Source organism: Symphalangus syndactylus, chromosome 5 (assembly GCF_028878055.3).
Source record: "Symphalangus syndactylus isolate Jambi chromosome 5, NHGRI_mSymSyn1-v2.1_pri, whole genome shotgun sequence".
In the NCBI taxonomy this organism is placed as follows: domain Eukaryota; kingdom Metazoa; phylum Chordata; class Mammalia; order Primates; family Hylobatidae; genus Symphalangus; species Symphalangus syndactylus.
This window is the reverse complement of record NC_072427.2, coordinates 127475047-127502380: the sequence shown is the minus strand read 5'-3', so window position 1 is coordinate 127502380 and position 27334 is coordinate 127475047. Positions and strand designations below refer to the sequence as shown.

Sequence of the window (27334 nt, the reverse complement as noted above, 5' to 3'; positions counted from 1 at the left end):
GAAATAGAAATGTGTCCTTACTTTAGTGACTGGAATCCGCATCTACATACCAAATAATCTAAGCCAGAATCTGTGGTGGTGATGTTGTTTTCACATATTTTACAAATATTTATTGATTGCCTAATAATATTGTGGCGGGCCTTGAGCCTGGGGATACAGTGAAGAACAAGATAGAGAACCTGGCCAGCAGCAGTGGCTCACACCCATAATCCCAGTACTTTGGGAGGCCAAGGCAGGAGGATGGCTTGAGCCCAGGAGTTTGAGACCAGACTGGGCAACATATTGAGACCTCTATCCCCACAGAAAATTTAAAAAAGGCTTAGCCAGGTGTGGTGGTACACACCTGTGGTCCCAGCTACTCCAGAGGCTGAGATGGGAGGATCACTTGAGCCCAGAAGTTAGAGGCTGCAATGAGCCATGATAGTGCCATTGCACTCTAGTCTGGGTGACAGAGCAAGACCTTGTCTAAGGAAAAAAAAAAAAAAGAGAGCTTGTGCTTGAGGAGATCACCGTCTAGTAGGAGATGGTATGTGCTCTACAGGGTTCAGCAACAACATGGTGCAATCAGAGTGCAGGGAGGGGTCCTAAGTCTTATCCAGAGGAGGTCATAGAAAGCTTTCTTTCTTCCTTTCTTTCCAGGCCAGGATAAGTGTTACCGGCTCTGCAAAGCCTTTCTCTCCCTCTCTCTCTCTTTTTTTTTTTTTTTTTTGAGATGGAATCTCGCTTACCCAGGCTGGAGTGCAGTGGCATGATCATGGCTCACTGCAACCTCTGCCTCCTGGGTTCAAATGATTCTCCTGCCTCAGCCTCCTGAGTAGCTGAGATTACAAGCCTGCACCACCATGCCCGGATAATTTTTGTATTTTTAGTAGAGATGGAGTTTCGCCATGTTGGCCAGGGTGGTCTCGAACTCCTGACCTCAAGTTATCTGCCCGCCTTGGCCTCCCAGTGTGCTGGGATTACAAGCGTGATCCACCGCACTCGGCCTGCAAAGCCTTTCTTGACACATCTGTCTTTCCTCACTGATCTGTTCGTTTTTTGATGGCAGAGACCTTGTCTCACTCATTTTTGTGTCTTCACATGGAAAACTGTGGCTGGCTAATAGTGGTTACTCAATAAATATTTGTTGAATGGATTAATAAAATAATTCCTAGCGGTCATTTGGCATCCAATCATGTACAGTCGTGCTGTCTATTGTTTTCTAGGGCATGTCTTTCCAGCACAAAATGATAGTAAATTTTCTGGGTGCAGAGACGGCTCTTACTGTATTTTACAGGCTACCCAGTGCCTAGTCCAGTGGTGGATAATGCTTACAGGGATGTACCTGTTAGGTGTTCTTGCAGAATTCTTTTGTTTTGTTTTGTTTTCTGACAGGGTCTCACTCTGTCGCCCACGCTGGAGTGCAGTGGCGCAATCACAGCTCACTGCAACCTCTATCTCCAGAGGCTCAAGGGATCCTTCCACCTCCGCCTCCTGAGTAACTGGGACCACAGTCGTGTGCCACCGCGCCCAGCTAATTTTTGTATTTGTTGTAGAGATGGGGTTTCGCCATGTTGCCCTGGCTGGTCTCAAACTCCTGGGCTCAAGCGATCCGCCCGTCTCGGCCTCCCGAAGTGCTGGGATTACGGGCGGGCGCCACCTCTGCAGAAGTCTTAGGCCTGCAAAACAGTCTTAAAAACATATAATATTTAACTTGAGAGGTGCAGTCCTCCTCTACAGTGAGGGCAGGCTCAGCGAAGGAGGGCCCAAGACATAAAACTAACCAATGGCAGGAAAGCCCCCATGCCCCACCCAAGCTGCCCCTCCTCCCTCGCAGCTGAGCTTTTCTTTCAGTCCTTCACTGAGGAGCCAGAGGGTATCAGTTCCACAAGCTGGGGTAAGCAAAGGTGTTTGGGGAGGGCAGGTGCCTAATTTACAAATTTTAAAAGAGATCATATTTAAACTAAATGCAGGTGGTTTTGTGCCTAGTCAGGAAGGCCCTAATTTACACAATATAAGTTGGTTATGTGTGTTTAATGTGTGTTTAATGAAATTATACTTCAAATGCTTGAAGAGATCACATTTTTAAAAGCAATTCCATGGGGAAGGGAATTTTCTGCAAAGTAAAGAAATATCTCAGGATGAACTTATATTCTAATTGTGAATGTCCATGTATTAAATTTGCTTATTTTGAGGCCCAAATGTTTGCATATTTTGTTTAAAAACTTTACTTGAGATCATTAACATTCATACTAATTATTTTAAATGTAAGTTTTGTTAACTTCACTGATGAGGCGTTCTCTCTGGGGCATAAAAAACAATTCTTATGCTACATTATAGTCAGGAATTTGAAGGCTTGTTAATTGTTGTCTGTTCAGCAATACTTTAGGGTCTGGGTCTTCCCAACTGCCTTCCTACCTGTTTCCTTCTTACTCAGCAAGCTCAGTGGGGCCTCCCCAGGGCTAAAAGGAGTAGTTACCCTATGACTCTTCCTTTGAGGGTCCAAGTAGGAACTTTTACAGCCCAGATCCTGGGGCCCTGGGCGGCCCACTGATTCATTTCAATTCCACTGCCTTTCATTTCTCTTCTCCTATCTTACTGCCCCTTCTTTGGCTATTCACAAGAGGAAATAGGATTTTATTTTTCATTATTTATTATATAAAAATTACACATCCAATCTTCTCAATTCTCAGTTCTTAAAGAAATCAACTAAGCCTTCAAAGACTTTTAGTTTTGCGTTTTCCATGGGTAACTGGTCCTAAAAATTCTCCCCATCCCCACAGGACAGAATAACCAATCTTTTAGGCTTGGCCCTGAATTTGTTTTTCAGTTGAGGAGAACAGGAGATGGAGAAAGCAAGTGGAAGACAGTCCATTGCTCTGTCAACAGTGGAGACTGGCACAGAGAACCCGGGGCTGGAGCTCACGGTAATTCACCAGTTTAGTTTCTCTCTGCAGAGCTGTGGGCTGCTGCATGGCCTCCTGTAGGGTATTTGGCTGCTCTCAATCCCCATCATCCCTGGCAGGGCTCCGTGACTGATCCCAACGCTCCCTGTGCTTGTAGGAAAAAGAAGTAGAGCCTGAGGGAAGCAAGAGGACTGACGCACAAGGACACAGCCTGGGGGATGGACTGGGCCCTTCCCCTCACCAGAGGTACTGGTGTTTTGGAATCTTGTTCAGTTAGGAAAGGACCTAGGGTGGGCTGCCCCTTCAGGCAGCTTGTGGTCTTATCACAACCGCTCCACCTTACCATGTGTACATATATGTATGTATCTTACATAATTAATTAACTTAAACATGTGCCATAAACAACAGGAGTTCAGCAGTATCACTGTTGGTTGGACTGAAAATAAAAATAATAACAATGATAATAATAATGGCTAACAGATTTTGAGTGTATACTTACTATTTTGCAGATTGCTTTATGTTATACATTTATTTTCATAACAATAGGTAGGTATTCATTTTAATCCCTTTAGAAATTAATTTACCATATCACTATAAAAAAAATAGCTCTTCTGGAATACTCAGATTTGGGAATGGTGGAGAGGAAGGGAAACCTGGGGGAGAAAACACAGAAGGACTTATTATAAGGATAATAAAGAAAGTAAAAAAGGTCTTAGAAGTCAAAAGAGAAGAGTCTCAAGAATGAAGAAGGTACAGTCCACAGTGCTATGTGTACAAGGGTCTAGGAAGGAGGAGTGAGAAAAATCTTTGAATTTGTTCATGGATCTGGTCCCAGAAGTAATGTCAAAGAAAATTGTTTGAGTAAAATGGATCATATGGAAGGAAGCAATGTTCCATGGTCTGGAAGAGAGTGGGTATTTATAAAAGAGTGCAGAAGTCATACACTAAAAGCTGAGAAGAGGATATTGGATAGCTTCTAAAGGGAATATGGTCATGAGCCACATAACAATATTTCAGTCAATGATGAACCACATTATACAATGGTGTATAATCATGTATATCAACAGTGTATATCATTACACAATGGTGGTCCCATAAAATTATAATACTGTATTTTTACTGTACCTTTTCTATGTTTAGATATGTTTAGATACACAAATACTTACCATTGTGCTATAGTTGCCTACAGTATTAAGTACAGAAACATGATGAACAGATTTGCAGCCTAAGAATAATAGGATCCACCATGTAGCCTGGATGTGTCGTAAGCTATACCATCGAGGTTTGCATAAGTACACTCTAAAATGTTTGCATAGTTATGAAATTGACTAATGGTGAATTTATCAGAATGTATCCCTGTTGTTAAGTAACACTTGACTATATATGGAGATGATTCAGAGCAGCTTCCAAACAAAAGGTTATTTTTATTTGTTTTCTTCTCTTTATTTTTCAAAGTTACCTCAGTGACTTCTTAAAATTTTTAATTGTTTTATTCACAATTTGCTTCTAAAAATTTTTATATTATCATGTTTTATATATACTGAATTGACAGTAAACTCTTTGTAAGTTTTTCATGCTTACATGATATTTCATATTTTACGTAGCAGTGTGGTCGTTAATCATGTGAGTCACACTGCTTGGGTCTATATTTGAACAGTGGTATGCTAGTAAATGTTTAAGAATTGACTCTCCACCAGGCTAGTGGCTCATGCCTGTAATCCCAGCACTTCGTGAGGCTGAGGTGAGAGGATCACTTGGGCCCAGGAATTCAAGACCAGCCTGAGCAACATAGTTAGACCTGCCTCTACAAAAATTTTAAAAAATTAGCAGGGCGTGGTGGTGCATGCCTGTAGTCCCAGCTACTCCAGGAGGCTGAGGTGGGAGGCTCACTTGAGCCCAGGAGGTTAAGGCTGCAGTGAGCCATGATCGTGCCACTGTACTCCAGCCTAGGGTACAGAGTGAGACCCTGTCTTGAAAAAAAAAACAAAAAAAAGAAGAAAGAACCGGCTCTCCAGGTGTAGCTTTGCAATGAATGTTGGTTAACATTTTTGCTCACCTTAATGATGAGTAAGATCAGGGGGTGGCAAACTTTTCCTGTAAAAGACAAGGTAGTAAATATTATTGGTTTTGTGGTTGATGTGGTCTCTGTTGCAATTATTAAACTCTACCATTTTCATAGGAAAGCAGCCACAGGTGATACTAAACAAATGAGCATGGCTGTGTTTTGATAAAACTTAATTTTTAAAAAGAAGGTGAGATGAACTTGGCCCACAGACCACAGCTTGCTAATCTTTAGTCTAGATGAAATAATAAATTAAGACCTTATTTATAGTATTTGCCTATAATGTAAAAACTCTCAACATGGCTGATTTCAAGTAACCAACGGGTTACTTGAACAAGGAGTTGGGAAGAGATGTATCAGAGCACATCATTATATAAAATTTCTACCATACACATACAGCAGACATGAATAACTTCATGAGCTCACATAACAGAAAAATGTAGCAAAATAATTAGAAAATGATGAGTTTTTAGTGTTTATTATCTTTGTCTTTAATGTAATTTAATTATACGTTTTTATAGTTTTAATTTTTAGTAATGGCTTGCATAATTCCTGAAAATGTTAACAATCACTTCTCTCAAGCCAGCGCAGGCCAGCTTCCCCTGCACCACTGACTCTAGCAGTTACCAGATTTTGGGCAAGTTATTTACCCTCTCTAAGCCTCAGTTTTCACCCTGTAAAACAAGAATAATATTAGTACTTAGCTGAAAGGATCTTGGTATTTTTTTTTTTTTTTTGCCAGACTGTTGCTGGCACCTTAAACTGCTCTGATACATAACATGTCCAGTTCCCTTCAAGTCTCATCGACTTTATATTTATATTTTCTCATATAAACCATGTTAACTAGTTACATAGATATAAAATCATGCCTTAAAGTTCTAACTTGCAATTATTTTTATTTTTTGAGAAATGAGGTCTTACTTCGTTACCCAGGCTGGTCTTGAATTCCTGGACCCAAACAATCCTCACATCTCAGCCTCCCAAAGTGCTGAGATTACCGGTGTGAACCAGGTGCCTGACCTTAACTTGCATTTCTTTAAATTCTTGTAAAGCTACACATTCTCCTCCATTTGCCTTACTTTCCATATTTCTATGTGTGATTTTCTTTTCTTTTGGAAGCAGAGTCTCACTCTGTCATCCAGGCTGGAGTGCAGTGGTGTGATCACTGCAACCTCCACCTCCCGGGTTCAAGCGATTCTCCTGTCTCAGCCTCCCGAGTAGCTGGGATTACACGTGCTACCACACCCAGCTAATTTTTTTTTATATTTTTAGTAGAGATGGTGTTTCACCATGTTGGCCAGGCTGGTCTTGAACTCTTGACCTCAGGTGATCTGCCCACCTTGGCCTCCCAAAGTGCTGGGATTATAGGTGTGAACCACTGTGGCCGGCCTACTTTTCTTTATCAACTAAGGTAAGTTCTGGATTTTGAACCTCATTTCTTTTCTCCTGACCAACTCTAATAGAAGTACACAGATTTCTTGTTTCCAGTTCTCCCCACCTCCTGCCAATCTATCCTATATAGCTTCTACCAAAACTACCTAAAGTATGTCTGAACTCCCTTATATCACAACCCTCTGTAGCTCCCCAGTTGCTCCTGAACAAAGCCAAACTCCACAGCCTAGTATTCAATTCTCCCCAAAACCTCTTCCCCACAACCAGGATCTGTATCCAACTTGACTTTCCAACATTAACTCTTGCAATTCCCTTTCTAATACCACCCTATGCTCTAGTGAAAGTCAACTATCAACCGTCCCTTATATGTAATCCCCAATTTCCTGCCTCCATGTCATGCATGTCATTACATCATTGCTTCTGAGTGTACTGTCTTCATTTTATGTCTTTGTGCCCAAATACAACACATATTTTAAGGCTCAACTCAAGAGCAATGATGTCCATGAAACTTTCCCTGATGCTGCCTCTCCTCACCTCAACCTCACTGGCCCCAGTCCTAACAGGTCCCTTCTTTCTCCAAACTTCCATAACATTCTATCTGACCCTCTCTTATAACACTTTAAGCTTTTGACATTTCGTTATAGACTTACATGTACATTATATCCCCTATACTGGACTGTAAATACATTGAGGGCAAGATCAATGTCTATTTCATCCTTTTGTCTCCTATAACACTGGGAACAATGCTTTACCCATAGTTTATACTTAAAATTCCAAAACATTCAAAATTCAATAAATATATGTCAATAAGTTATGTATATAATCTAGATAATAGACTTTGTAATTTCTTCATGTGTACATTTTTCAATTCTGTTTTGTTTCTGTATTGATTTTTAAGTATTTATTTCTTTTTCTTCTTGTTCTTTTGTTTAATTAACTCTGATGATCTGGGATTCTTTGTAGGTAGCCATCTGGCATGCAGCTTTAAGTTGATGCTTTTCCATACTGATACCCACTTTTCCAGCAATAGTTATTAAATTGTGAGTTCTTTCTCTATTCTGATGTTGCTTCGACTTTATTAAGTTAATGTGATGATTTGGATTTGTTTTTAAATCTTTTGTTTCATTGACACAGTTCTGAGTACTTAATACAATATCATTGTTTACAATGTACATTAAAACTTGATGGCTCATGTATTTGCATTAGTTTTTCCTTTAAAAAGTATTCCTTGGGGCTGGGCATGGTGGCTCATGCCTGTAATCCCAGCATTTTGGGAGGCCAAGGCAGGCGGATCACTTGAGGTCAGGAGTTTGAGACCAGCCTGGACAACATGGTGAAACCCAGTCTCTACTAAAAATACAAAAATCATGGTGGTGGGCACCTGTTCTCCCAGCTACTCGGGAGGCTGAGGCAGGAGAATTTCTTGAACCTGGGAGGCGGAGGTTGCAATGAGCCAAGATCATGTCATTGCACTCCAGCCTGGGCAACAGTGAGACTCCGTCTCAAAAATATATATACTATATATATATTTTTTGTCAAGTTTTATTTTATTATTATTATTAATTTATTTTTTGGGGACTGCATGCCATAGTTTAACTGGTACAGTTTTTTTTTTTGCCTTTTTAGTGTAATGTTTAATAAAGCATAGCATGCATACAGAAAAATAAACATAAGCCTTAATGAATTTTCACAAAGTGAATACACCCATATGACCATCATCCAGATGAAGAACCAAAACATTATCAGTACCCAAAGAACCATTTTATGTTTCCTTTCAGTCAGCGTCCCTAAGGGTAATCATTATCCTGACTTTTAGCATCATAGATTAATTTTGCCTGTGTTTAGACTTTATATGGGAAGTCTAATTTATACTTTAAATGAAAATATACCATATATATACTCTTGTGTTTGGCTTCTTTTGCTTTACATTGTGTTTTGGAGATTCTTCCATATTATTGCATATATTGTACTTTGTACATTTTTAATTGCTGTATAGTATTTCATTGTAAGAATCTACCACAGTTTATCTGCTCATTTTACTGTGGGTCTGAATTTTAGTAGTTTCTATGCTTTTGCTATTATAGTGCAGCTGTGAACATTTTTGTGCATGTCTTTTAGTAAAGATAAATACACCTTTCTATTGGGTATATACTTTGGAGTGGAATTGCCATGCTATAGGGTATGTGTAGGTTTATGTAGCTTTAACAGATGCTAAACATATTTTTACCAAATTTCACTCCCCTGGCAGTGTTATGAGAGTGTGTCTTTTTTCATTGCCTCCATTGTATGTGTGTAGTATTATCACATTGTAGCTTTGCTTTGTATTTCCCTAATGGCTAAGGAACTTGTGCACTTTTTCAGCTTTTTCTGGCCACTGAATATTCTCTTTTGTGAAGTGCCTGTCCAGGTCTTTAATTGGCAATGTTTTTCTTTCTTAGTGTATAGAAATAGTAGTACATTTTATAAATGATGAAATACAAACGAGTACATTTTAAGTACTTGCCATTAAAAAAATTGGTATGTAAGGTAATGCATGTGTTAATTAGCTTGATGTAGCCATTCCACAATGTATATATATTTTAAGGCATCATGTTGTATACCATAAACATATACAATTTTTGTCAATTTTATTTTATTTTAATTTTTTTTTAGAGATGGGGTCTCACAATATTGCCCATGCTGATCTTGAACTACTGGGCTCAAGTGATCCTCCCTCCTTGACCTCCCAAAGTGCTAGGATTACAGGTGTGAGCCACTGCACCCAGCCAATTTTCGTCAATTTTAAAAAGAAGTACAAAATCAATACCCTGAATGATGTTGCTACCACTGTAAATGATATTCTTTCATACTTTCTAGCTATCTGTCACAAGTATATAGGCAAATCATTTTTGTGAGTTTATCTATCTACCTATTCTTTTATTCAGCAAACACTTCTTGAACATCTATTATGGGCCGGGCACTTGTTAGCGACCTAAAGCAATAATAGTATGTGCTAGGTACTAACTTAGGCACCAAGAATACAAAGATAAAAACAGCAATGCACCTTTCCTTGATATGCTCACAACCTAAGAAAGGTAAACAGAAAAGTGACAATATCATGCTATATGGTAAGTGCTATATGGTAAGTGAGTTGTGGTAAGGAGGTGATGGAAGAAATCTTTTCTAGGCATGCAATTTATATCTACTCTTGGACTAGTCCATGCCCGCCTCTTATTTTGCAGGAGTCTTACTCAACTGGCATTTGACTGTATATAATTTTAAACTAGCTTTATCTAGTACATCGGTTTAGGTCCCAACAGGAAATAGATGGCATACTTAAATTAAGATAATTATAGGAGAATTTATTTACAAAGAGACCATTACAAAGATATGTATGAGGTATGGCAACACCATAAGAAAGGATAATTGAAGAAGCAAAAGTCTTGAAGCAGTGAGCAGTTACTATTCATAGGCCTGAAGGAATAAGTTGTAAGAGCACCTGGCAGGAAAGTCAGATAAAAAGACCTCCTTAACACACTGACCTGTCTTTTCATACACTCTGATCTTCTGTGGAGGTCTCAGTAGCAGAACCCAACCTGATAAGCCAGAGGACATGGGAGTACATTGAAGTAGTTTACATGAGTTAAATTCCCAGGGCACAGAGTGGGGTGGAGAGTGGTGCTGGAGGAGCACACCAAAGATATCTGGCACACATGGGAAGGCCAGGATTGAAATTAAATTCATTCCTTGATATACTTTGCAAATAATGTTCCAAAGATAATGATGTCCTCAGGTATGCTGCCCCTTTTACTCACTACTTTCTCTATTAAGCATGGAAAAATGAGGAAGGATCACTTGAGCCCAGGAGTTTGAGACCAGCCTGGGGAACTAGCAAGACCTCATCTCTACAAAAATTTAAAAAAGAAAATTAGCTGGGCGTGGTGGTGCACACCTGTAGTCCCAGCTACTCGGGAGGCTGAGGCAGGAGGATCACTTGAGCCTGGGAGTTCAAGGTTGCAGTGAGCCACGATCACGCCATGCCACTGCACTCTAGCCTAGGCAAGAGAGTGAGACCTTGTCTCTTAAAGAGAAGCAAAGCAAAGCAAAGCAGAGTTCTTGAGATCCTAAAGAATTATCTTGAGTTGACCCAGTCAGATGGTGACAAGCATTGTTTTCTCCTTTCTCAGCTTACCTGTATCTCATAGTATACACTCTGCTCAGCTAACACAGCGTTGGGCTCCCTGCAGAAGGGGCAGGAGGGGATGGGGGCAGGAATGAAAAGGAAGACTAGGAACTGGGAGTGTGTTAGATGGGAGGGGCAGCCATGGAACTCTATGGGCCAAAGGCCCAGGGCATTAGGAGTTAATGGCTGATCCTAACCCTGGCTAAGCTGCCCTGCCTCAGCATGACTGCCAGACTGGGACCTTCTTGCTGGGATCACCTTCTTTGGAGCTTCCAAGATTTTGGAAATTAGAGCTTTTGGCTCAGATGGCTGCAGCATGCTGAGCATACTTAGGAGTGGCAAAGACAGGCAACCCTGGAATCTAGGGAAGACGTGGCATAGAATGATGGTTAAGAGCTCAGATGCTGAAGCCAGAGTGTATATTCTGTGTTTGCTCCTTACAGCCTCTATGACTTTGGGAAAGTTATTTAACTTCTCTGTTTTTCAGTTCCCACATCTGTAAAATGGGAATGCTAATAGTAACAGCTCCAGGGGTCTTAAGAGGAGTCAATGAGTTAGTATTTGCTAAGTTCTTAGAAAGAGCTCTGCATAGAGAAAGCACTACATACATGTTTGTTAAATCAAACTTGAATATCCCTACTTGCTGGGCCTCTTTTCTCAGGCCTGCCCATCCAGAGCAATTCTTGAGGTTGGTAAGATTTTCCTTCCTGTCTGCCAATGCACATTTGGCTGACTGTTCAAGGCCATAGGTTTGTTTGGTTTTTAGGGAGGGATGGCAAAATTGCCTCTAAGAAGAATAGGCCCTCTTGTGAATATGGAAGCTTAGCAATCCCGTCCTTTCAGGATGGGAAAGGAAAGTAGTAGACCCCTGACATGAGCAGTACCCACTTCTATGGCAGGAGACTACCAAGGATATTGCTAGTTCAGGCTGAGTAGGGTATTCTGACCTGCTGCCCACCAGCAAGGTTTGATTTGCCCTTTTTGGCATTGCAGGACACTACCTAACTTCCTCCTGGCTGAAGAATATTCTTCATTGACTAAGAGCTAAGTCTGCCTTGTGTTAGGTAAACTGAATTCTGAGAGTTGAATTAATAGAAATGGGATGGAGTAATTCTCGTATCTTAACTTTTGGGTTCTTATTAGGAGGAGTCAGTGGCCTTTCGGCAAAGCAAGAAGTTTCTGCAAAACACACGCCGGCTTGTTCAAGAAGATCCTGTTGGGCCTGTTGTGTTTGGGTGAGATATTGAGAATTCATGAAAGTGAGAAACACAGTTATTTTAGAAATTTGCCTTGTGTCAAGGTAATTACCAGGTGGAAGGCATTTTTATTCAAAACTGATCTAAAAAGCTATTTGATGTATCAATCTTAACTACTTGTAGGTGAACCATAATGTATTGAATTGCACTTGTAGGAAAAAGTGAAATCTGAGAATAAACTATTTTTCAAAAGTGTACTATTTGATGGATTTAAAATATTTCAGAGAATGGGGGCCTATCCTTTTTTTAGTGGCTTGATTTGGTGGAGTGCATGATTCTTACAGCCTTTATGACAGAAGCCTGTATTATACCTTACTTATTTGCTGTTTTACTAGTAAGATCAATGATATAAAATATTCTTAAAAGACAGCAGAGCTCTGTTTAAAACATACTATCAGTGGTATATGGGGCTTTGATGTCAAAATAAGAGGCAGCTGCGATGGTGGGAGCAAAAATCGTATTTTGGGATGAGTAAGAGAGCCACGGGATGAGGTCCACATGGCTGCACTTCCTAGTGGTAGCTTTGTTTACATAGTTTGTTCCAGAGGCAAGGTTAAAGTGACTGGGGTAATAAAGTTTCAAGGGGAGATGACTGACATTTGAAGAGTCTAATGGTGAACACTGATCAAATCTACTCCAAGGGACAGAGAGAGGATATTAGATAAAATAGAAGGGAATGAGATTTCATTAGGGACCAGTGAAAATACGCAGTCTTCGCATTAAGTCAGACTGTCCTTGGGAATCCTCAAGAAGAGGACAGTTAGACATCTATCCTGGCCTCAAGAAGTGCAGCGTCTGACAGTAGAGCTGGGTGGCAAGGTCTCTGGAGGGCTTTTCTTGCTGTAAGTCCCAGGCATTCATGACTGGAGTTTCATTTGCCCATTGGAAGCACTGCGTTGCTGATCGTTAGTCTGCTTCTTCTCTTTTTAGCCTATGCTGCCTATTTCCTGGCAGCTTGCATCTTGAATTTCCAGAGGGCACTGGCCTTGTTTGTCATCACCGGGTTGGTGATCTTTGTCCTGGTTCACTCCTTTCTGAAAAAGCTCCTGGGCAAAAAATTAACAAGATGTCTGAAGCCCTTTGAAAACTCCCGCCTGAGGCTTTGGATGAAATGGTAAGATAAGAATCTCAATACCTGGCCTCACAGCTTATCCCAGTCCACCTCCTTTTTTCTCTTTTGATAGTTGCTGAGCAGTCTCTCAGACCCGCACATATGCTTTTCAGAACCAAAGCACAGAGAAAAATAACAACAGGCCCCTGAGCACAGGACCTCAGTCCAGATTCTTGTACCCTTGGGTCTCAACATTGCTGGGGGGCAGGAGGAGTTTAGTTTCAGAGAAGAGTTTTAGTCTGATTGTCATCAAGGCCAGTGTCAGAAATGAGAAAAATCATACTCCTCTTCAGTGAAGTAATCAGAACATAGAGCCTTGCAGCTGCATTAAGCGATCAAATTGATTTGGTGGTCATTGGTGTCTCCCTTAGTTCCCTGATACTTTTTATGCTTTTTCCTCTCTGGTCTCCTAGACTTCCTGCACCCACTGGTGCCTTTTAAAATTCCTTAAAGAGAAAACTTACAGTTGTGTATATTCTGAACTGGAGTCTACAGCAGCCACAGCTCTAAATGGCACGTGCATGGTCTTTGATCACAGGCCAGGAGTAAGAGAATAACTTTCAGACTCTCTATAAGTTATTTGTTTTTCATTCACTGGGTTGATGACATGGTCTTGGCATTCCTTCTTCAGGGTGTTTGCAGGAGTCTCCTTGGTTGGCCTTATACTGTGGTTGGCTTTAGACACAGCCCAAAGGCCAGAGCAGCTGATCCCCTTTGCAGGAATCTGCATGTTCATCCTCATCCTCTTTGCCTGCTCCAAACACCACAGTGCAGTGAGTTTTGGGTATTTGAGTTGGGTATAGCAACACATGGCCAAGGGCCAAGTGCTAATCATTAAGCGTATGCATCAAGTATTAATTACAAGGGTATAGAACTAAGTTTGTAACAACCCCTAGAATTTGCGTCTTTGATAATTTTGTTTCTAAGTTTAAAAAATTCTCAGAGGCCCTAGACCACTTATTTTCAAACTATAGATTGTGATCCATTAATGAATCTTGATACCAATTTTGTGAATCTAGACCAGTGTTAAAGAAAGAACAAAAGAAAAAAAATAAGGAAGGAAAGAAAAATATAATGCAGTAGAAAATCAGTTCGCATTGCAGATAGTACTGTTAAAATATTGATTTATAAAACTTTTATTTGTATGTATGCATGCATATATGTGTGTATAAGTGTCATCTAACCTCTAGACACATTTTTTAAAAACCTTATGAACATATGTGGCTTTTTATATATTACTGCCCTGTTTCTCCCTACCATTGCCCCTGCTCCCTATGCCATCAGACCCTAGACTTACTGTTAATATTCTAGGTTGGTTCCACCCAGAGTACATGTTTAAAACTCCAACCAGGTAATGGACTAGCAGAACTCACATTGGAATAATTTTCTTATTGATCCTAGGTGTCCTGGAGGACAGTGTTTTGGGGCCTAGGTCTTCAGTTCGTCTTTGGGATCTTGGTCATCAGAACTGATCTTGGATATAGTGCATTTCAGTGGCTGGGACAGCAGGTCCAGGTATGAGAAATTAAATGCGAGGGCTTTTCTCTTTTAGAACCCTAGAGAAAGGAGATTTGAGGGGAGCATGAGAAGATTAGGCTGTATCTTGTTAATGATGTGGTGGAAGATCTGGTTGGGAAAGGAGAGAGTGTGCTAGGATACAGCTAAGAATATGAATAAAGAGCTCATGGGGACATAGCCTGCCCCTGGGCTGTCAAAGGGAGGCCAACCTCAGTAGCAACAGTAAGTCCTCAGGACACATGGGGCTGGTCTTGTCTTCATGTGTGTCCTTTTGGGTTTCATTCTTATTCTCTGTCTTTTTCTTTTTTTCCCTTCAGATTTTCCTGAACTACACTGTGGCCGGCTCCAGTTTTGTCTTTGGGGATACACTGGTCAAGGATGTCTTCGCTTTTCAGGTGATACCTATTTTATGGGCAGGAATGATGGTCTATGGAGGGGTAGAGGAATAAAGCAGAGGATGAAAGTGTGTGTCCAAGAGATCAGCCCCCCTGTATACCAATTTGACCCTAAGAAGAGGGTTTAACCCCATCAGTAAAGGAAATGGCATCTATCTCCTTCCCTTTGGTCATTGCCATCATAAAATTAGATGAAATGAGAATTGGGGGAAAAGGGTCAGAAAACAGCTTGTGGTTTAGTACTGGTGGGACAATGGATTTAATACATTTTAAATGTATCCCTAAACTAGTTTGTGTAGGTACTGAATACCTACACTGTATGAGATACCCTTGGAATGCTAAGAGCTTAACTTAGAAGCCTAAAACACAGTCCATTTACAGCCTACCCAGAGTATGCAAATGTAACATCTCACCGCCTGCTACCATTCTCATTACAGTCCTTACCAATCATCATTTTCTTTGGATGTGTGATGTCCATTCTCTACTACCTGGGCCTTGTGCAATGGGTAGTTCAGAAGGTGAGTTGTTCTCTTACACCAGTCAGGAGACAGGCCTTCATGTTGTCATCGTCAGCTTTGGAAAAATGCCCGTAGCTAGGGTCTAGAGTGTTAGAAACAATGGGAAAAGGCAGGCCCTCTCAAGCATGCCTGATAGCAAACTGTCAGCCCAGACCCTAGGTAGGCTGAGGGCAGAGCAGAGAGAAGATGAGCTGGACTGCCTTTGATACTGAGTTTTAATGTACTTGTTCTAAAGGCAACGAGTCCTGAGTTCTGGTCAAGGCTCTGTTTGTAAGTTGGTTTTTGGCCCTGGGCTTGCTGCTCTACTTCTCTAGGCCTCAATTTCGTTATCGGTAAAGTGGAGGAGGAGGAGTTTTGCCAGACATTCTCCAAGATTCCTGCTAACATTAGTGGTTTAGGTTTCTGTATTCTCCTAGGTCGCCTGGTTTTTACAAATCACTATGGGCACCACCGCTACAGAGACCCTGGCTGTGGCAGGAAACATCTTTGTGGGTATGGTAAGCACCTTGAGGCCTTTTGGTCTTCTTCCCTCTGAGGAACTGAGAATTTGGCACAAAACAAGAGTATGCTTTCCTTCTGAAAAGTCAAATAAATGAAGACTGTGGGGCAGCCAATCTCGGATGAGAGATAACTCAGCAGCTCAAAGAAGACTCTGCTCATTGCGTTCACCCTTTGCACCTAATAATACTTCCCTGGTAATACTTAATCTGGAGGGATAGCCTTCACCACTTCTAATGAACACTTCCTATATAGGAATGTAGGGAATGTCCTGGTCCAATCTGTATCCCCTTTCGGAGGCTATGAAGGGTGTTTGATCCTCATTCTGGTTTCTCCCTGTGACTCCCTGCAGTACTTGCTTTCCAGGGTCTCTAAGGAGGAAATCACTTGTCTTGTTCATGGCTAATGCCCAGGCTCTTCCCCATAATTCTTGCTTGGTACATTCATCTGTATGGAGTAGGTGCTCCATATGTGCTACTGACTGATCAGCTCAATGTTGGGGACAATGACTTTTCACATTCGCAGGGAGTTAGTACTGACGTCTTTCTCTCCCAAGGCTCTAGGCTGCTTCTGAAATGTTCTCAGAGTACTTCTGGATACTTTACCATAGCACTCCACATTTTGCTGAAATTATCCATAATCAGCCTAGTTTCCTATGTGAGACTATAAGCTTCTAAGAGTAAGGACTTTGCCTTATTTAATGTCCTTAGCATCTAGTATAGTGCTAGGCACATAGTTGGCACTTGTTAAATAATAGATACCATTATCTTAGGTCAGTGCTGGATATGGCTTACATAGATGGCCCTTCATAATTTCATAACATTTTCACAAACATTATTTCTTTTGATCCATAAACAGGGGGTTTGGATCATCTATTTGTATTTCATTTAATGAGTACTGTTTAAGCATCTAATATGTTCTCATTAAGTGCACTGCATTCCATAAGCTCAGTAAGTGTGTGGTTTTAGACATTGAGAATATACAAACAAAATATACCATTTCTCTTCTCTAACATTTTAACATGTCAATAGATGAAACAAGCATGTATAGAAACAGGTGAGAACTATGCCAGCCAGGACATGATTGGGTGCCAGAGGAAGTAAGGCAGAAGCTGGATGGGCCTGACAGCCAGGCTCCGTGCTCACTAAGTGAAGCTGTGGCTCACCGAACAGTGCTCACACTGGACGGATGTGTGTCTAGTGGGTCCAGCCCCTGGGGCTGGGGTGGGCACTCTGGCATGGGGAGTTGCACCTTCTTGGAATCTGACTGTTTTCTCCGTGTTTGTAGACAGAGGCACCTCTGCTCATCCGTCCCTACCTTGGGGACATGACACTCTCTGAAATCCATGCGGTGATGACTGGAGGGTTTGCCACCATTTCTGGCACTGTGCTGGGAGCCTTCATATCCTTTGGGGTAGGCATAGTCTGCTTGATCACTCCTGGGTGAGCTTGAGTTGGGTTTGATAGAAACACTGATGCCTAAGTCTGGCACCTCACAGGTTGATGCATCATCCCTGATTTCCGCCTCTGTGATGGCCGCCCCTTGTGCTCTCGCCTTATCAAAGCTAGCATATCCAGAAGTGGAGGAGTCCAAGTTCGAGAGTGAGGAGGGGGTAAAGCTGCCCCGTGGGTGAGTCCAAGGAGGCATATACTTTGGGAGATGGTGAGCTGTAGTTAAGAGTGGCACTGTGGTGGCAGAGATTTCAAGTCTCCCTGAGGGGGAATATTGTGATTCCATATTCCTTCTTGCCTATCTCTGCTGCTTGCTAATCATGCTGGTTTTCTTCATTTAACCCTCCCACCTGGTACTAGCTTCTGCATGCCAGTACCCTCTGTCCTTGCCATCCATGCAATTACATGACAATTATATCTGATATTGCTTCAGAGTAATTTCCACTAATAGGGTCACTGAGGAACCCCTGTCACCTTCTACATTGGCCTTGCACCCACCTCCCGCATGATAGGGACAGTGGGATTTCTTTTCTCTGAGGGGCTGAGACTGCTGTAGACACCCTACTCTTGCCCTCTGCCCAATAACCACAGGAAGGAGAGGAATGTCCTGGAAGCTGCCAGCAACGGAGCCACAGATGCCATAAGCCTTGCTACTAATGTAGCAGCCAACCTGATTGCCTTTTTGGCTGTGTTGGCCTTCATCAATGCTGCCCTCTCCTGGCTGGGGGAATTGGTGGACATACAGGGGCTCACCTTCCAGGTAAAGGATTACATTTGTTGGGCTGTCCCTCTGGGATGTGGTTAGGTAGCCCTTCAACCATGCATATCCTTCTGACCCACAGTAAGCCAAGAGAGAGCATGAATAGAAGGGTGGAGGAGATTGGGCCAAGGCTCCAGAGAAGGTCCTTGGCACCTGACCTTTGTTATTAGTCCTTCCTTTTCCTGCGATATCTCTCTTTCACTCAGGTCATCTGCTCCTATCTCCTAAGGCCCATGGTTTTCATGATGGGTGTAGAGTGGACAGATTGTCCAATGGTGGCTGAGATGGTGGGAATCAAGTTCTTCATAAATGAGTTTGTGGCTTATCAGCAACTGTCTCAATACAAGAACAAACGTCTCTCTGGAGTGGAGGAGTGGATTGAGGGAGAGAAACAGTGGATTTCTGTAAGTGACAATCCAAAAAGCACAAACACCATGAGGTCTCAGCCATGGTTATCTGAGGGTAGACAGAAAGTGCCAAACAGGTTTGTTGCAGACCTGCACATGCCTTTCTGGGGTCGCAGGCCTAACTACAAAGCAAGCAGAACAGCATACCTAGCAGCCTCATCTGCAGTGCCTGAGCTATTACGGGTCTGCATGCTATTTTCCCCCTCCCACCCCCACCACTGCCCCAACTCTGACCCGACTTCTCTCTATAATGTAATTGCTGGGTCTTTACAGCTGGGGCAGTCCAGGGCAGAAACTATCTTCCAATGGTCTAAGGTCCTCTTCTCCATTTATAAGTTTAAATTGCTCCAAATTAATATCCTTTTTCTTTCCCTTTGCCTCTCTCCTCCTCCTTCACAATCCTTCTCATTCCCAGGCCTTCTCCTTATTCATAGCCTTCAACAAGTGTTGGGCAATGAGGCCCATGGTGGTTTCTATGTCATTATCCCTATAGTAACTCAGGGAACAGTTGTTTTCTGAGCATCCTTTCATGTTCCTTGGGAAACCATGGAAAAGATTGGGGGCCGTCAGTACTCTGGAACTTCTATTGTGATTATAACACCGCACACATGGGACTGAATTTATTTGCTTATTTATTTTTGTTTTCCCTAGGTGAGAGCTGAAATCATTACAACATTTTCACTCTGTGGATTTGCCAATCTTAGTTCCATAGGAATCACACTTGGAGGCTTGAGTGAGTTCATCCATTTTCCCAGCTCCCCAGTAAGACAGCCAGATCCCAGCTTCTGTAGTGGGCAGTCCTGGTGCTTCATTACAAGCTGGGATCAGATAGAGAAGCCATTGTGAAATGGGCCCATTTCTTAGGCTGCAGTTAACTTGGACCTAAAGCAGTCATGCCCACCTGGGTATGCATAGAGCCCTTTATAATCTCAATTTCAGTTACTTTTTTTCCTTTGGATTGGAGGCCCCAAAAACTAATTTTATTTTAATTTTCTCTATGAGGGAGAAAATACGATATTATTTCAATTTTGCCATTAAATTGGAGTAGCGCATATATAAATAAAGATATTTATTTAATTAATTTTTTTTTGAAACAGAGTCTCACTCTGTTGCGCAGGCTGGAGTGCAGTGGTGTGATCTCAGCTCACTTAAACCTCCACCTCCTGGGTTTAAGCGATTCTCATGCCTCAGCCTCCCGAGCTGGGACTACAAGTGTGTTCCACTATGCCCATTAATTTTTTTTGTTTTGTTTTTTTGTATTTTTAGAAGAGACGGGGTTTCACCATGTTGGCCAAGCTGGTCTTGAATTCCCGGCCTCAAGTGATCTGCTGCCTTGGCCTCTCAAAATGTTGGGATAACAGGCGTGAGCCACCGTGCCTGGTCTTGTATTTTATTCAGTAGTGAAGACACTTTTTGAAATTAGGCTGCTCACTAGTCGTCCTCATGGAAACACAAAGAATTAAAACAAATAAAAGCAGCAGGCACATAAGGCAGATAGACAGTAAGAGAGAGTGGTGTAAAGTGTTGGATTTAAATCTGCAAGTACCAAATGTTAAAGGAGTGGGTCTTTGAAGCAGACACAGATATATTCAGACTGTTGGAGATACTGCTGCATGGGGGTGATGGCTGGAGGAATAATATGAGGAAAGTGGAATTGTCTTTGAGTGCAGGGGCACAGGGATGACTAGCAGATCCCAAGTTTGGAAGATCCAACTTAGAAATGGATCTTAGGCCTTTGGAAGGCCAAGGCAGGAAGATTGCTTGCTATAGGAGTTTGAGAGCAGCCTGGGGCAACATGGTGATATTCTGTCTCTACGAAGAATTTGAAAGTTAGCTGGGCATATTTGCACATATGCCTGTAGTCCTAGCTACTCGGGAGGCTGAGGTGGGAGGATTGCATGAACTCAGATCGAGGCTCTAGTAAGCTGTGATTGCACCACTGCACTCCGGCATGGGTGACACATGGAGGTCTTGTAGAAAGAAAAAAAGAGAAGGAAGGAAGGAAGGAAGGAAGGAAGGAATCTTAGAAGGAGTAGATTATAATAAGAAATATAGCTCAGTGTGTCCCTTTTTAAAGGCAATTATATTCTGGGGTAGAGTCATTTAATTCATGTATTTGGTAGCCAATTTAATTGAAAGGTGAAATAATTCCCTTTCAGTTTACCTTTTCCCCTTCTGTTAAACACCTGACTGTATTGTGCTAGTCTTGATGCCTGATTACTGTCCGATTATGAGATTGCCCTCTAGTAGTGGGATATGCATTGTGTGGCTAAGTCTTAGGCCACACAATGAGTGTTGCTTTCCTTAGCCCTCTGTCTCAAAATAGTCCATCTAATTCTGGTCCAGGCTTAAGAGTGCATATCTCAAGCAGTGAACACCAGGCATTTGTACCTGTCTGGAGAAACTCAGAGCCTTGCTTGATCCAGATACATCTTGGGTATGTTCACAGCACCATTAAAGTGAAGGTCAGACACTCAATCCTTGATCTGAGGAGAGTCTAAGTTAGTGATCCCTCAGGACTAATGTATACACACACTTCTTAGGGCAACACTGACCAGTCTCAGGTGGATGGTAATAAGGACGCTCTTCATTGGCTGTGTTTTGTTTCTCTGCGTTCTTCTAAGTGGGGGCTCATGGGATATACCTGATTGCCTTGGTGGGGAAAAGGTGAAGTTATTTTATTTTGTTGTCTGCAGCATCAATAGTACCTCACCGGAAGAGTGACTTGTCCAAGGTTGTGGTCAGGGCCCTCTTCACAGGGGCCTGTGTATCCCTTATCAGTGCCTGTATGGCAGGTAGGTGCCTCAGTTCTGATGGAGATACTGCTGCATGAGGGTGATGGTTGGAGGAATAATATGAGGAAGGTAGAACTGTCCTTGAGTACAGGGGCAACAGAGATTACTTCCCTAGATCATGACAGGATGTCTTTCAGAATATTGATTTACCCATCCATTCCACAGATACATGGCAAAGGCACCTAATCAACAGTGTCCACAATTTGTGCCAGAAGAATAAAGAGCCTTGAGAAGCATGTGTCAGATCTTCCCTTTAGTACCTCTGTCTCCTTTATCCGGGAATCCTCTATGTCCCCAGGGGAGCTGAAGCTGACTGTGTCTCCTTCCTAAACACAAGTTTCACCAATAGAACCTATGAGACCTACATGTGCTGCAGACGGCTCTTTCAGAGGTGAGCACCAGGACCCCATTCCCTTCTCTCACACACGGCCCTCAGGTCTCCAGGGTAATGCTGTTGAGGTTGAATAGAGTGTATGAGAAGGGCTGTGAGTATTAGTAATGGCCTAGATCAGTGTTCTTTTCTCTTACTGGGTGCATCTTCATTATTAGCTTAGTATGCTCCAGCGACAGGGTCTACCTGTGTTAGTGGGCTACTGTGAAGTAGAGCAGCAAGGGAAGAAGAAAAATGGTTTCCCTGATAAGAAATTACTCTACTGGCTGGGCACGGTGGCTCACACCCACAATCCCACACTTTGGGAGGCCAAAGCGGGAGGATGGCTTGAGCCCAGGAGTTCGAGACAAGCCTGGGCAACATAGCGAGACCCTGTCTCTATTTTATATTAATTTAAAAAAAGAAATTACTCTACTTATTGTGACTGGAATACAGGTAGGTTATAGGTAGACTTAGCAATGGTTATAAGTGGCTAAAATATTATAGGCTTCTTCAGACAGAAATGAAGAAAACTGAGAGATGATAAAGTTGAATTTATAAAATCATGATGAGTTCAGGTAGTGTAAAAATGAACCTGTTTACCAAAATCTAGAATATGAAAAGAAGAGGATATGTCATTAAGCTAAAAGAACTAGTTTTGGAACACACAAAAGGAAAGATTTGAGGAACTAGAATGTTTGGTGCCTTCAAATCAAAAGGTGTGTGTGTATTGGTGATGATATATGCGTGAGTGAAGGGAGTTGTGGGAAAAAAGGCTGAGAGATCATAAGAAGCCTTGTATGAAATACTAAAGAATTTAGGTTTTGACCTGCTGAATTCTGAACACTGGCATGATCAACTATGCTGTTTCAAAATATCATTTCGGTAGCCATTTGGATGGCAAGGAGACTAACAAACACCCTGCTGTAATAGTTCTAGTGAGATATGGTAAGAATTGATACTAAGTGGTTGTGAGGTTGGAGATACACTAGATCCAGTAGAATCAATGGGATTGATCATTGGCTAGATAGGAGAAAGAGGTGGGGTGAAGAAGAGGAAGGAGTCTCAAATGACTGTCTCTTTTCTGGCATAAGCAAGTGGGTCTAAGGAGTGCCATTCATTCACAGAAGAGGAGGACTAGTTTCAGGAATGGGAGTAAAAGGGAGAGATTATGGCTTAATTCAGTTTTTGTTTTTTATATTTATTGATTTATTGTATTGAGATGGGGTCTCACTATGTTGCTCAGGCTGGTCTTGAACTCCTGGACTCAAGGGATCCTCCCATCTTGGCTTCCCAAAATGCTGGAATTACAGGCCTCAGCCACCATGCCCAGCCTTAATTCAGTTTTTGATGTGTTAACTTGGAGGTAGTTGCAGGACCACCCTGTGAAGGTACTCAAAAGCCACCTCAGGTCTGGGCTTCAAGAGAGAAATCAGAGCTGGAGATAGATTTAAAAGTTATGGGCTAGACACAGTGGCTCACACCTGTAATCCCAGCACTTTGGGAGGCCAAGGCAGGAAGATCGCTTGAGCTCGGAGTTCAAGACCAGCCTGGGCAACATGGCGAAACCCCATCTCTACTAGAACAAAACAAAATAAAAAAAAACTAGCCAGGCATGGTGGTGTGTGCCTGTAGTCCCAGCTACCTGGGGAGGCTGAGGTGGCAGGATCACTTCAGCCCCGGAATTAGAGACTGCAGTGAGCCGTGATCCATACCACTGCAGTCCAGTCTGGGTGACAGGGTGAGACCCTGTCTCAAACAAACAAACAAACAAACAAAGATTTGGAAGTTATTAAGTGGTCTGTCCACTATATAGGTAGATATTCAGGTGCTGGCTGCTTAACAGGTTACTGGGCCAAGTTAATGAATGTTGCCCCTCCTGTGTTTGGAGGTTATCATCAGAGAAGGCAACTAACATATTTTTAAAAAAATTCTTTTGATGCACTATTAAAGATGAGGTATGAGCTGGATTCATCATTGCTCTGGCATCATTTTGATTTTTTTTTTTTTTTTTTGAGACACAGGCTCACTCTGTTGCCCCGGCTGGAGTGCAGTGGCACAATCTTGGCCCAGGCTCAAGCAATCCTCTTACCTCAGCCTCCTGAGTAGCTGGGACCACAGGCCAGGCATGTGTCACCATGCCTGGTTAATTTTTACTTTTTGTAGACACGGGCGTTCATCATGTTGCCTGATTCTTATGTTCTTGTGGCATTTTGGTGGATTTTCTAAAGCCACATACTAAAGATCATTAGCATCTAGAATATGAAAGACAACGTTTTTGTCCAATAAATTTATACTAATTAAGTGTAAGCTGTTTTCAAGAGGAAGGTGGCCTTGGAATACCACCTTACTTTTCAGAATCAATTCAATACTAAATCATTATAAGCCATACATTTTGACTCACGGATATCTGGAAATTTCCAAATGGACTATGGTTAGGAGTTGGACAAAGGAGCAGACGCACATAGTTTATGGTTTCTTGCTAGTATTATCTTGGGAATGAATGAGAAAAGAAATATAATTGGGTTCTATTTGGTCATGGCTGATGGATCAATTTACAGGTTTTTGTTTTTGTTTTCAGCTGCTTAGTATAACTTATTGATATGTTTTGTTGCTTTATTCCTGTCTGACCCCTTATGTACCTCCCTGGTTTTTCATTGCAGTACTTCTCTGAATGGCATCAACCCTCCTTCTTTTTCTGGTCCCTGGGAAGACAAGGAGTTCAGTGCTATGGCCCTTACTAACTGCTGTGGATTCTACAACAATACCATCTGTGCCTAAGGCTGCTTGATCTATTTCCATAACAGTTTTGATCTTAACAACTTTGTGATTGCAAAGGTGTTTATGTACTCAGGGTGCCCACAACTCACTCACCAAGATCTTTAACAGTAAATAACAGTAAATGTAAAAGATTCATTTTGGGCCGGGCTCGGTGGCTCATGGCTGTAATCCCAGCACTTTGGGAGGCTGAGGCGGGCGGATCACAAGGTCAGGAGATTGAGACCATCCTAACACAGTGAAACCCCGTCTCTACTAAAAATACAAAAAATTAGCCGGGCGTGGTGTCGGGCGACTGTAGTCCCAGCTACTCGCGAGGCTGAGGCAGGAGAATGGCGTGAATCCGAGAGGCGGAGCTTGCAGCGAGCCAAGATCGCGCCACTGCACTCCAGCCTGAGTGACAGAGCGAGACTCCCTCTCAGAAAAAAAAAAAAAAAAAAGATTCATTTTGGTTTGCTGTATCCCAATAATGAAAAATAGCTTTTGTTTTTCCATTATTTGGCTGAACCAAAAAATGACATTCCTCATGGGCCCTGCCCGAACTTTTATTTGAAAAAATAAGTATTACTATGTCAAAAAAGTCTTACAAATCATGCTTCTAGTTGCCATCTTTTTTTTTTTTGAGATGGAGTCTTGCTCTGTCGCCCAGGGTGGAGTGCAGTGGCAGGATCTCGGCTCACTGCAAGCTCCGCCTCCCGGGTTCACGCCATTCTCCTGCCTCAGCCTCCCCGAGTAGCTGAGACTACAGGCGCCCGCCACCACGCCCGGCTAATTTTTTGTATTTTTAGTAGAGACGGGGTTTCACCTGGTCTCGATCTCCTGACCTCGTGATCCCCCCGCCTCGGCCTCCCAAAGTGCTGGGATTACAAGCGTGAGCCACCGCGCCCGGCCCTAGTTGCCATCTTAAAAATTATGTGATGCAGTGTGCTATAAATGTGATTTAGTATGTAATTTGCCTGGGACGGGGGAGAAGCTATATTTATTGGCGTTGTGGATGAAATGGATTTATATTACTGATGTTACCTTTGAAAGGTATATGAATATTTAATGATAAGATTTTTCTGGTTGTCAAGCATTTGTAAATCTGCAAACTTCTTAACAACATCACACAGTAAACAAAAAATACTTCCTGTATACTAAGGAAGACTTCTAAGAAATATCCATTTCTTAAAGGCCATTACTTTGTTGTAGTATTCTGCTTTAGTGCTAGCCACATTTGCTCCAAGTTTATGGGGAAGCCTTTAAAACAGTAATTTTCAGTGAGAAGGGGGCCAATTTTGCTTTTCAGAGGACATCTGACAGTGTCTCCAGACATTATTGGTGATTAAAGTGGGAGGATGCTACTGACATCTAGTGAGTAGAGGCCAATATTGCTACTAAAATTCCTATAACCAAAGGTCAGTTCTTCCACAACGAAGAATTACCTGGTCCCAAACGTCAATTGTGCTGAGACTCAGAAACTCTGATTCAAAATATTTTAGATATTTATTATATCTAATATTATTTATTATATTAATATTATAGCCTTAAGGAAGGGTTTCAAAAGGATACAGGAGTTCCTCAAAAAGTTAAACACAGAATTACCATAGAGCCCCACAATTCCACTCCTACATATATATTCAAAAGAATCGAAACTAAGTTCTCAAACAAGTACATGTACATGCATGTTCACAGTAGCACTATTCACAATAGCCAAAAATTGGAAACAGTCTAAATGTCCATCAATGGATAAATTGTGTTACGTACACACAATGGAATTTTATTCACCCATTAAAAAAAGTACTGATTTATGCTACGTAGAGGAACCCCGAAAACATGCTAAGCGAAAGAAGCTAGACACAAAAGTCTTATTATTGTATGATTCCATTTAGATGAAATATTCAGAATACATAAATCCACAGAGACAGAAGGGAGATTGGTGGTTGCCAGGGCCTGGGGAAGGAGGGATTAGAGAATGACTCCTTAACGAGTTTGGGGTTTTCCTTTGGGGTGATGGGAATGTTTTGGAACTAGATAGAGGTGGTGGTTGTGGGACTCTGCGGAGTGCAGGGGCAGTATAGGGCATCGCATGGTGAGGGGGCTCAGTGTGCCAGCTGAGGTCTCCTCTTCTTATAAAGCCACCAGTCCCTCTCCGTGATAACCCATTAACTCATGAATGGACTGGTCCATTCGGGACGGCAGAGCCCTCATGACCCAATCACCTTTTCAAGATCCCATTCTCAATATTGCCACAACGGGGATTAGGTTTCAACATGAGTTTCCGAGGCGGCATTCAAACTACAGCAGGGAACAAAACAGTGACTGCTCGCTCCAAGTCTAATGTAAGGTTAGCTATTACTATTAGCTGTTACTAATAGCTATTACTATACTTACTATAATACCATAGTAATAGTATTACAGATTATAGTAGTAATAATACCATTACTACTGTTTAGGAACCTGAGTTCATGGCTATCGATTTGTTGAGTAATGTATGAAATTCAGTTCACACAAGGAAGCATGAGAGAAGGGGGCTCTTTATCTCCCTCCAGGGCGGGGGCCAACTTTTTAATTCGGTTTTTAATTCTCAGGTTCCTACTTAAAGTAAACCTGGCCTAAACTCTCCCTCTTAGAGGGCTTCGCTGTAAATGCGGGAAGCACGCCAATCTCAACACCAGTGTCTGCAGAACACTGTCAAACGCGGGAGGGAACAGGAAAAACAAGAACTCACCGTATCCTCGGTAAACGCGACCGGGCAAGAGGCGCTCCCAGGCGAGGGCGGAAATGATGTACGCGGGTGTGGACCGCCCTGGTTGGGTGGAAGGGCCAGTCAATCCTGGGAGGCCCAAAACGGGGACCAATCGCTCTTGGGCTCCGCCCTGGAGGCGGGGAAAACACGCCCGCCACGCGTTCTGGGCGGTGCCACGGCGCACGCGCATTCCTCCCACAGCTAGTCTACCCGGGTCCTCAGGATCCGGGACCCTGAGAGGAAGAGCT

At 42.3% G+C, this 27334-nt stretch overlaps 1 protein-coding gene and 1 long non-coding RNA gene across 8 annotated transcripts; one reads left to right on the top strand and one right to left on the bottom strand.

Annotated features, from left to right (window-relative positions):
* Positions 1–2813: 2813 nt before the first annotated feature.
* SLC28A2 (solute carrier family 28 member 2) lies at positions 2814–24578 on the top strand. Of its 7 annotated transcripts, XM_063640726.1 has the most exons (18): positions 2820–2906; positions 3043–3131; positions 5862–5871; positions 11655–11736; positions 12688–12871; positions 13500–13641; positions 14270–14383; positions 14704–14781; positions 15219–15299; positions 15716–15796; positions 17085–17210; positions 17296–17426; positions 17840–18008; positions 18215–18412; positions 19067–19148; positions 21112–21207; positions 21487–21601; positions 24244–24578. In XM_063640726.1, the coding sequence occupies exons 1-18, from the start codon at positions 2826–2828 to the stop codon at positions 24359–24361; spliced, it is 1977 nt and encodes a 658-aa protein (XP_063496796.1). In that variant the 5' UTR covers positions 2820–2825; the 3' UTR covers positions 24362–24578. The 7 variants fall into 7 exon arrangements, with proteins under 7 accessions (XP_063496798.1, XP_063496796.1, XP_063496795.1 ...); XM_063640725.1 differs by lacking the exon at positions 5862–5871 and having other exon boundaries at positions 11645–11736; XM_063640727.1 differs by lacking the exons at positions 5862–5871; positions 21112–21207; positions 21487–21601 and having other exon boundaries at positions 11645–11736; positions 24244–24334.
* Positions 2913–27104, bottom strand: LOC129482728 (uncharacterized). The gene is made up of 3 exons (XR_008657800.2): positions 27069–27104; positions 4942–4979; positions 2913–3035 (listed from the first exon to the last, which is right to left on the bottom strand). It is a non-coding gene; the product is annotated as an uncharacterized lncRNA (long non-coding RNA).
* Positions 27105–27334: the final 230 nt, after the last annotated feature.

Bases quoted from the DNA above. Each gene is read 5' to 3' on its own strand.
- SLC28A2 (XM_063640724.1), top strand. From the start codon at position 2,826: ATGGAGAAAGCAAGTGGAAGACAGTCCATTGCTCTGTCAACAGTGGAG. The intron at 14,384-14,703 runs GTATGAGAAATT...TTTTCCCTTCAG, and splicing joins GGCTGGGACAGCAGGTCCAG to ATTTTCCTGAACTACACTGT. The intron at 18,009-18,214 runs GTAAAGGATTAC...TCTTTCACTCAG, and splicing joins TACAGGGGCTCACCTTCCAG to GTCATCTGCTCCTATCTCCT.